We start from the raw sequence: 11340 nt of genomic DNA, 5'->3' as shown, positions 1-11340 counted from the left end.
TGAATTGTTTTGAGTCAGTTTGTTGATGGAGTAGGTTCTATTTTATATGTTTTCTTCATGTCTGTAGAGTATTCAACGTATTGCTATGAATCATGATACAAACTGTATTGTGACTTGTGTATTGCAATACCCTTTCTATCACAAGTTCCTCTCCAATACCCAACACTAGTATTTAGACAGTTTACTGAGAAATATTTACACCTAAGGCGTGGGACAACAGTAAATATCTCATAAAAGCACCGGAGAACTGTTTTAAGTGATGTAAAGCAGTAAGGGAAATCAGGAAAAATGTTATTTACAGATTTTTTAAAGACTTTTCTATTGGATTGCAAAAGGACTTTGTGAATAAATATACCTGACAAATTACAGTCCAGGATATCAAACTAATGAGTGTTCAGTCCTACCTGGGCCTGAGTGTTGGGTCGTTGGTTACTGTCTTTATCTCCAAATGTCTTCCTGCAGTTCTCCAGCCACTGTAGGTTTGGGAGGACAGGGATGGGAAAGAGACAAGACAGGAAGAGAGAAAAGTATGGGGATTGAGTAGGGAAGGGAGATAAAGAAAATAATCCAGTGAGTTTAATACCAGAGGCAGTGCAATTTCCCCTTTCCCCTGTTGGATGTGTATGTTTGTTTCTGTGCGTATAATAAGGGTGGGTCAGGGGTTAGATTTAATAAGAGTACTGTACTTAGCAAATTAAAGAGGGCCTATTCCAGAGCAGGGGGGTAGTATGCAGCCCGCCAGGGGCCACAGCTGTCTCATTCAATTAGCGCCCTTGCATCCCAGAACCCTCTGCAATCTCATCTGCTTTCTGTATCCCCCTCCCCCCTTCTTCTCCCCTCCTTCCACCCCTCCCAGTTGCTCCTGCATGGCCCTCTGTAACTGATTTAGGAGCACTGACGGTTATTTTTATTCCTTCAGCAGGGGATGTCGCTAGCAATGTAGACACTAACTGCAGCTAAATCCACTCATACCCTCCCACTGATTCAATGCCCGCACCAATGATGAGACAGAGTTGGGCATTTATCTTGTAAAGCATCAGCTCTCTGACTCCATGTCCTCTTTGTCTTCCACTGTGTGGCAGTGGAAGGGTAATTTACACATGCTTCCTAAGCTTATCTCTTTGATGAGAAGCCATTATGAGATGGTTGCTAAGAGCCCCCCCACACACAGTGACATGGCAACAGAGTTAACAGCTGAGGCAGTGCTCAGAGACATGGTGGCAGGTAGGACAGATACACAGATGAGGATGGGAGAGCAGACAGATGGGGAGGAAATGTAGTGGCTCACCTGCTCTGCTGCTTCTCTCTTGCCATTGTAGGTGTCCAGGTGTTCCTGCAACTCCAGCACACTGAACTTCAGAGTCTCCAGCAGTCCACATGAGACCAACTACAACAACCAGACAACACCACACACACATTAACCCACAGCAGCACCCAACCCAATACATGACACAAAAACATCCAGAGCAGGACAAACACACAGGTCAAGCAATATCCATTAACATGCACTGCTTTTTAACATCCATAATAGAAAAGAAGTGCCTGCTCATGCAGTTTGAGTAACTCTAATTTCAGGAGCTAAAAACTGTCAAGAGCAATCATGCAGAATAGCCTCACCGTCTCTGCGTCCAACAGCACAGTTGGGCACTGGGAGTGAGATGTCATAACCTCCAGGGAGCTGAGGAACTGATTACCCATTCGCTGCAGCCTTTCCCCAAGGAAGCGGACTGATGAATGTGTGATGGAGCCAAATTTCCTCTGAATGTTCTGTAGTAAACATGGATTTATAAACCCCCCCAAAAAATAATGTTGAAAATGCTTTATGGTAAACAAGGTAGATGCAACACAGAGGATGCACATATGACCAACGGAAATGGCAAAAAAATCCACAAAGCTTATAAAACAGCATTTACCTGGAAAAGTCTGGAAAACACATGGAAAGTGTAAACGGCAGAGGAACCATCTGTATCTGACAACATCTGGTTGACATGGCAGCGCCAAGCATCTTCCTCGTTGTCATAGGCAACAGGCTGGAATGCTGCCAGGATGGCAGAGAGGAAGGGCGAAGGGGGCGGAGAGGCCTGGATCTCTGGGAAACAGTCTGCGTCACCTTCATCTTGGCTGAAACACACACACAGGGCCAGTTAGCTACTATCTGACACGTATTACACACCTCATTCAGTACTGAAGGGCAAACATAAACAAGCATTCTCAGCCTCACTGACTGCAAGTAAACAACCTCACATTGTTTCTATCTCTGCCTCTTTCACTGCAGAGCTTTTTGCTGCAGTCTACTGCCAACTCTAATCTACTGCAGTGCTCTAGCACAAAAAACAACATATGGAGCTACTAGCATTTTAGCATCACACAAACCTTTCTCTCTTGCTCTCACACACAGATACTCACAGGCCCGTGGGACCAAAGAGCCTGAAGAAGCAGACAGAATAGAAGTATCTAAAGCCCGCGCTGCCGAGCGCTGTAGCGGACACGGTCTCTGTCCTCATCCTCACATTAAGCAGCGCCTCCCTTTCCCTTTATCTCTGTCCGTGTTTCCCTAACGTCTGCAGCAAGGCTGAGCTGCAACTGCTAATGGCACTAGCGCACTGCACTCCCGTCCCACACAGGACTGCAGAGAGCTCTATCTAAGCTTAGAATCTACACACACTGGCACATACACACGCTGCTGCAAAGCAGAGCAAGGCCCCAGCCTTGCAATGCTGCTGAGTTGCTCTTTCTGTTTCTCTCCTACTCACATAAATCCTGACACATATGCAAACACTGAACCATTCAGTAGATTCCCACTGTGTTTCAGGAAGACAATCACTTGGAGTAAATCCCACTCACACCAGCCCATCAATCACACAGGGCACAGTTATGTGAAAGACACTGAGTGTATTGGCATATGCTAGTCAGACACTGAGTGAGCAAGAGTATACATGATTGAATCTGCTTGTTCATGCATGCTGCTTTAGAACTGAGATTGTGACAAGTGTCCTCCAACCAGAGTTGGCCCACCTTCAGGAGGGAGTGTTTAAATGAAGGCTGGAGCTCGCCCTGGCCCACCTTCAGAGCTCTGGTCCACATGGGAGCAGTGCCAGAGACAGACTCAACAACAGCGGCTCAAAACTCTACTTTATCTCTCAAATCTAGACCGGACACATTAGCTCAAACATTATTATAAGAAGACACACCCAAACACAGCGGTTTATGCCACTGTACCATAATTAAACCAAAACAATAATCTGTTCTAGACAATAAAGGACAGCTTGGTATTTTGTTGCCAACACGTCTAAGGTTAGGGACATACAGGGAAACTTTTTGTACAATATCTACAGTAAATCCAGACTGATGGGAGGTGAAATGACACACCGTTCAGACTAGTCACAGTAGGCCGGTTGTGCTTCACTTACCTAGACATGCCAGAGAAGTCAGCCTCCTCTTCCTCACAGCGCTCATCCAGCTCCTTCAAAGCCAGTGTCACATCTTCCTCGCACACTGAGCCACAGGGGCTATCTGGTTCTGGGGCCATGGGCAGAGGCAGGGCTGTTGGGGATTCCTCCTCACAGAGGGACCCCGGTGGGGTGTCTATGGCCGGAGGGGGAGGGGGAGCTGGATCCAGATCGTCCTGGGGGTCCTGAGAATCGTGGGAGTCTGGGAGGTCGCACAGTTCTGGAGGGTCAGAGGGCAGAGGGGGGGCACTGCAAAATCCTGTGTCCTCACTCACACTGCTGCTCAGTTCGTCCGCTGCCGTCATGCTCACAGCGTCCTGCAATACACAGCCAGAAGGGGGCGCTCAAGAGAGGCTTGGAATGACCCAACATAAAGTGTTATAACATATAACTGCATTTTTCATTCTTAGAGGTATTACAGCAGCAGTTTCGCTTAGTTGCCATGACAACAGCTGCTCTTAACACTGATTTGGGGCACAGGAATTCACTTAGCCATTATAAGAGCCTGAATAGCACTGCTATAACCTCTTTTTAAAGAATTCAGTTATTATCATGAATTAGAAGAGTGGGAATTTCCACTCATTATTGTTCAAGATATTCACTTCCTCGGAGATTGCTTTTGATGTCACTTTATAAGTTAGTGTCACTCATGAGAGAACAGAGAGGCGGGGAAAAAAAAAATCAATATATAAGAGACCAATAACACTCCATCACTGAGGTGCCATTAAAGGTGTGACCTTAACACTAATAAAACTTTGACATCATGAAACGACAAGGCACTGAAAGCAAAGAGGACAGCAGATGAATGTGATACATGTGCTCTGAAGCAGTTCAGCCTGTATGGACTGAAAACTGCTGATTTATATCTTGCAACTCATAATTATGCACAACTGATGGACTTTGTAAAGGTGGCTTAGGAGGTACAGCGACCAACAGTAGGCTCAGAACAAGGGCAATTAATGTAGCTACAGTTTTACAAATACATGTAGGTTTCATTATGTCAGTAACAAACCAGTTACAGTACACGACTAAGACACAGGAACCACTGGATAAATTCCATTATGTAAAGAGACTATGTTCATGTAAAGCACGTACATGGTAGTGGGGGTACGGGGGTGATGACACACGGAGAGGGTCTAATTGAAAGCACTTGTTTTTTTCCCTGTCTTTAAGAGTCTAATGCATTAGGAAAGCTGAGTGTGGCAGGCAGCCAGTACGTCACAGAGGCAGCCGCTATATTACAGAAAGCTTTTAGAAGTGATCGTGGCCATGCTGGAGGGAATGAGTAAGAGTATTGATGGTTTTATCTAGGGCTCATTACACTAAGAGCTGGGGCTGTGATGGAGGAGATGTCCTTGGGCTGATATTGAGACCACTGACTTGATCGCGCTCACAGGAACTTCCGTTCAGTTTTCTGTATACTGAAGAGCACACAGGTTCTGTCACTGAAAAGGTGGAGCAAACTCAAAATTCACTCCCATAGCTCCCAAAAACATATGTATGAGCTATGAGAATCAGGTGAGGTTAATAAATAAATAAATAAAATAAAATAATAGGCTGTAGACTCTGATATTCCCAATACTGGGAGAGGTGCAAATGCAGATCACTGAACATAATATAATCACCACTGTTAGTATGAAGTGATAAATGTCAGTAGCAGTGGATGGCGGTGTTAGTTCATCAAAAGACAGGGTGTGGCATGGTAGCTCATCGATCAGATGATGACACCATTTCTTTAACTGGCCAGGATACCATTGCAATAGCTCCAGCGTAACTTGACTGCATTTGGAAAGTTAAACACACCAGTTTTAGTAAACCAATACTCACACATGCTTCTGCCGAAGATTAAGGAGCTGGTGTGCATTGCACAAGTATTTAGTGGGTTGTTAAGTTGGAATTGTCAGGTTTCTGTTATTGGAAATGAGCAGTAGCAGCTGCCTTGAGGTGGGCGCTGGTTTTTCACCATGATCTCTCCCCAAATCACAAAAGCAAGCCCCAACAAACATCTTGCAAAGGAGTAAGAGCAAGTGCTTAGCACCCACACCCAGAGCAAAACAACAAAGCAGTATCAGGTGGAATAAGAAAGATGCAGAAGAAACAGCCCACAACGCTGCAAGTACCTGAAAGTAAGTAGGCAGAGCAACAGAGCTAGCACCATGACTGCACCCAAACTTCTCCCTTAAGGCAGCCGACCCTCTGCCAAAGTGACAGATAGGGCACAAAAGTACAGTAAAGGTAGATAAAAGGAGGAAACTGAAAAGGCAAGCTAGAAAGCACCCGAGCACCACAGTTTATTGTTGCTCCCGATTGATCGCACCTCAGGCAGCTGGCTGCTGGTGCTGTCTGAGTGAGCCATCTCCAGGATGGGGCTATCCAATCGAGGAAGGGAGGGAAGAGAGGGCAGGACGGCTGCTTCCTCAGTCAGGGCGCTGCTGGATGATTCCTGAGACTGCTGCAAAGAGTCCACATGGTTGGATGTGGCATCGTCCGTAGCAGAGTCACTGTTCAGCTGGACGGGACAGAAGCAAGCAGAGATCAGTTTGCTTGTCTGGTGAGACACAAGTACAGCAGCTGAAATTTTTAGCCATGTTTAGTCTTTTTAGTCTACCATTCAATTGTTTTAGCTTTGTCAATTGTTTCAGGCAAAAAGTAAAATCATGCTGTAGTAAATAAATAATAACAATTATCTTTTTTCAATCCAAAGCATATGTTCCAAGGATCAGTTTTTTTTAATCAAATAAAATGCTACATGCCCATTATTATTTTGTTACAGTGTAATGTTGGGGCTACAAAGAGGTTTTAAAAAGGCAAAAACTCATTCTGTAAGAGTGGTACTGAAAGCAAGAGGAGGAGAGAAAAGAAAGGAAAAAGAAAACAACCTCAAACTGAGGCTAAACTCTTCTTAATAGTGTTATTATTGACAGCTTGGGATAGGCACTGCAGAGCAAAGCAGACAGGAGTTAGAGACAAGCAGCCAGAGAACTGGGATTTTAAATAAATAAATAAATGAATGAATAAATACATCAAGCCCACAAAGGAACATGCTCTTATTCTGAGACTTGTTCTCAATTTTATATCTTAATTTTGTTTATGGTATTTTTATCATTTGTGAAAATCAATTTGTATATGTTGTCTTTATCTTAAGTCTGAGTAAACAACAATATGTCATAAACTAAAGTCCACTGAACAAATTCATTTCCTAAACTGTACTTACCTATTGAAATCAAACAAACAATTAAAAAACAAAACAAAACAGGACAACAGCATTAATCTAGCAGAGGTAAGACTGAGATTGAAGGGGGCGTCTACCACCAGGCGAAGTAGCAAGCGTGTAGCCCCTGCCCATACTGGCAGCAGGTTCAGCTTATTGCTTACACACATGCGCGCACACACCCACACACACCATGCCAGCGGGCTGTATGAGGAGCGTGGTGGTGGCAGCGTGAGAGGTTTGGGGGTAGGGGGGGTGGGCACCCGAATTGGAGTGAGACTTACAAGGCCAGAGCGGGTGAGAATCTGGCTAGCGCTCAGTACCTCCTCCTCAGACGACTCGTCCGTGTCCTCCTGGTTGGTGAGGTTGAGGCTGGGCGTGCTGCCCGTGTACTGGCACTCCTGCAGAGACGGCGTGTCCCCTTTGTCCATGCTGTCAAGGGAGCGACGTCGCACACCCCAGTTGAAGTTGTCCATGCTCTCCCCCTGCAGGGCAGCCAAGAAAACAGCAGTCACGCGCAGCACATACAACAGTAAGGTGGGGTGGGAGTAAGGGTTCACAACAGCACAGGGAAACAAGGTATTGGACAAATGTATACATTTACATACCCCAACTTAAAGACAAAAAAATAAAAACAACTACAGACAGTGATGTGCATGAGGGGGTGAGATGACTTCCCCACTCATTTACCACCTTCTGGTATGAGCGTTTTAGGATGGCAAGGGATGCAAAGTTCTTCAAAAACACTAAATGGTTGATGATCACAGCACCACAACATCATGATTTTCTAAGCAAAAAGCAATATAGCACTTCACTTGGCCACGACACATGACTTTAAAAGAGTGACCTAAAAAAAAAAAAAAATCACCACATAAACACCAGGGCACTGGAGGGAATTGGCAGCTCTGAGCAGCTGACTGGCCCACAGACTTACCTGCAACTCCTTGTGGCAAGAGAAAAGAAGGAATAAGTGGGTTAGAAGATGAAGGACTGTTACAGACAATTGAGACATTTTATTTACAACACTCAGACAAATGACACACAAACCAGCTATATGATGCACAACAAAACAAGACAACACTGTTGTCAATCTGTGATGACAGTCATTGTGAGTACACAACTGTAGAAAGTAATGATAGACACTGAAGTGAACATAAAGGATGTTTGTGTCTGACTGTGCTTGTTTGAGAGTTCCTACACAGTTGTGATATCTAAATTTCAGATTCCTTCCATAAAGGGGTATTACAAGTCACTCACTCAGTGCAGAAATGCCTTGATTATAAAACATGCCAACTCAACAGAACTAATAACATGATCTAACATGACACCAGTGTTGTACAAGTTACTCAAAAAGTAATTAAGTAAACTTATTCATTACATTCTACAAAGTGTAATCACATTACTTTACTGCACTGCAATTGACAATATAAAATCAAGCAGGCAAGAGTGATTTTGATTGCTTATTTGATGTAATTTTTGACGCTATGAATTTGCCATATTTCCACTTGTAACAGATTTAACACATTTTTTATTAGAAAAGTAATTGTAATCTGATTATGAAAAACTCAAACGGAATTAAAATGCTACAGCAGCACTGGGAAAAGTAATATAATTACAGTAATGTGCTAGAAAGTAAAACTGTTTTGATTTTTTCACATTTCAGAAGAAAAAGGGTAGTCTTACATTATGGTATGTATTTATTAATGGGCAAAAGTGCTATATAGAATTGTTGACTCAAACTGCAGTTTACAAACTCAAATCTAACAGAGCAACTGCTCTCCAATCACCAGCAAATAAATTGTGAATTGAACTGATGAACCAATGTTAAGCCAATTAGTCCATTTTTTGTGTGTGCAATTTTAGGTCTTCTCAAGACCCGGAAATAACAAAATACTTTTTCAGACATCACCAAACGTGCCAGACCCATGCAAGAACCTTGTCGTTTATGCTACTGTATAAATATACATACAACATAAGTGGATCAGACACTTGCTGTCTCCCCCTAAAAAGTGAGTTCTCACCTCTGCATCCTCCAACTCCACATCTAGGAAGTCAAAGTCCTTGAAGACGCCAAACTGCTGCTCGCTGCCTGCATCTTCTCCCTGCACCTCCTCCTCCCTCACCACCTCTTCCACGGTTGGTATCAGGCTGGTCTGCTGGTCGCCAGAGTCCAGATCCTCATTGGATGAGAACACCACCTGCATATACAAAGAAGAGAGAGTCCTCTTTTAGCCATGTAGTAAAACACACTCTCCGTACAGTATATCCAGAAAAAAAATCTCCATGCAAAAACAGCTATATTGAAATTATACTTCCAACAGTGAATTTACAGAGACCTTGTCAGAGGCTTTAGAGTAGGAGAGGAGTCTTACAGATGGATTTTTGGGAATGCCAGACTCTGGACCACATAGAGATAAGACATTCATAAGCTTCTCTCTGGTTCGTCTCTGCAACAAGAACACAAACAAAATGAGCAAACTTTGAAGCTGAGCCATTGCTGCCTTAAAAATATGTAGGTAAATCATTCTACACGGCATCTGATGCAGTTTGGTGGCCTGAGTAGATACCTGAGAGAGCTGAGGCCTCTTCCAACTGACCGGCACGAGGCCATTGGAGTTTGAACCAGATGATGTGGAGGAGGTGCTCCTTGTCACAGCGATCACCTGCGGCTTCCCATTTCGCCCAGCTGCAGTGCGCTGGTCACCATACTTGTGCCCTATGATGGGTGTCTGTAGAGTCAAATTATGACAGTAAGCAATAAAATATTGGGCTTATCCTTAAGGTTAGAAAAAGAGATCAACAAGCATACTGAGGACACACAGAGGCAGGAGAGATGCTGACCTCTGAGATGTCAAAGTGGAAGTCCAGAGTCTTGCCAGGCAGCTCCTTTGACGAGTTATTGAATATGCGTGTGAAGGCAATTTCTGGGGAGCCAGACGACTCTGCACTGTAGGAGCGTTGCACTTCATCTGGAACAACAAGGCTGGCTGAGCGTGACACCACCAGCTTCAGAATGTACTGGGCCTCTTTCCAGTATGGGCTCTGTAAATCATAGAACACACAAATATAGTACTTCCATTGTTAGATAATGAACTGTGTAGGTGTGAGTGGACATGTTTTCCTTCAGACAGCCAAAGAATCAACAACCCACAGCTGCCAGAAACCCTATCTTTGAGGCCATTTTGATGCTGTATTGCATTCTCCAGCGTAATAGACCTATGTCACTCTCAGAAACCCTGAAAAGAAGTCCACACAAAGACTGCTCACAGTACACACTAACGTGCATACACAGGCACATGCACACAAACACACACACAAATGCACTCCTACAAAAGGCTATACTGGCAAAGATGACAGTAAGTGAGTAGAGAATCAGCCTAAGGCAGTAAGGGCTGGGATGGCTGTCAGATACAGTTGTTAGTGAGAAGCATGCAGTGCCCTGGGTCAGGGCTGGTAAAAGGCTCCAATAAACAGCTGTGGCTATACCCAAAAGGCCTGTTAACCATGACCCTGTTAGATACGGAATAATTTTTTTCTCAAGTGTGTCACTCTTTACAGACAAGGGTACTCCTGAATTCACACATCCACCCACCCAGATAACAAGGCTGTGCCAAGTGGAGAGAAACATACAGTCAAGTAGTTCCTGTCAAAAAAATCACTACTGTGCCTTTATTTATTCACACCAGTCTGAGGGTTGTCAGAAAGAGGTGGAAAAAAGTATTGCTGCTGAGGCAAATGGTACAAGAAGGGGGTCCAAGGCTCACCTGAACATATTTGCCGATGATCTTCATGATCTCCAGGTTGAACTGTTTAACAGGGGCAGCTGATAGGTCAATGTGACTCAGTAGGCTGTAGATGATCTGCAGCAAGGACTGCTGCATGCCAGGAAGGCCCTTCTCCAGCAACTGAGAGCCAATGAGTAAAGGTGCAGACGGAGATTAAGTGAGCAAGAAACATACAGTCAATGTTAATTTTATCTGACCATAACGTGGAAGGTACAACACTGTGATTTAAGTGTGATCATTATGCAGACCTGATTTTGCAGCTTACCTCTGCCAAGTAAGTGACCAAGTTGAAGGTGATCTCAGAGAAGGCATCATGGAGGTAGCGACAGACCACATTGATCCAGTTGGTGCAGTCGCGGGAGTAGCTGTGTGTGCTATACAGGCTCATCATGTGGGCCAGGTTGGAGAGCGTGGCTGACTTCTCATCTGCACAGACCTTGGCTATTTTGTCAGCTGTCTCCTTACAGAAAGGAGTGGGGCTGTCAAAGTGCTGGATGAGGTGTGGTAAGAGGCACAGGATGTTCAAAGGGAAACCTGCAGATATGTTCCAAGAAGAATACCAAGATGAGAAAGAGGCTCATTATTAACAAAAATCTAACCCCCCAAAAAGAGGACATCATATATTGTTTACAGAAGAGATAAGCCATGGACTGAGCAGCTTGTATCAGCATTATTATTAGGCTGATTTGGCCATTCAACATGACCTTTCAACATGAGAATTTACCTTTTCGCTGTTTTATTTATTTTTACATTCATAGGCTTTCCAGCAATCAGCAAATGGATCGGCACAAGTGTCAGTGTTCACACACTACATTAGTAATAATGCAATCATAAAAGCAAGGAGTAATAAATGTATAAATAACATGTACTTGAGCAATAACATAAAAATTTATTG

General features: G+C 44.0%; 1 protein-coding gene across 1 annotated transcript in view; it reads right to left on the bottom strand.

The window, feature by feature from the left end:
• Nucleotides 1-11340, bottom strand: part of fryl (furry homolog, like) — a 67457-nt gene that overhangs the window by 9845 nt on the left and 46272 nt on the right. Inside the window, 13 exon segments of the mRNA XM_030049992.1 lie at nt 405-473; nt 1289-1387; nt 1618-1767; nt 1914-2121; nt 3411-3766; nt 5767-5958; nt 6945-7145; nt 8682-8858; nt 9033-9107; nt 9228-9389; nt 9502-9702; nt 10425-10565; nt 10711-10979. Coding sequence (XP_029905852.1) covers nt 405-473; nt 1289-1387; nt 1618-1767; nt 1914-2121; nt 3411-3766; nt 5767-5958; nt 6945-7145; nt 8682-8858; nt 9033-9107; nt 9228-9389; nt 9502-9702; nt 10425-10565; nt 10711-10979 — 2300 coding nt within the window.

The sequence above is a fragment of the Myripristis murdjan genome, chromosome 4 (assembly GCF_902150065.1).
Source record: "Myripristis murdjan chromosome 4, fMyrMur1.1, whole genome shotgun sequence".
NCBI lineage: Eukaryota > Metazoa > Chordata > Actinopteri > Holocentriformes > Holocentridae > Myripristis > Myripristis murdjan.
The sequence above is the reverse complement of the archived record's forward strand: the minus strand, read 5'-3'. Positions and strand labels throughout refer to the sequence as shown.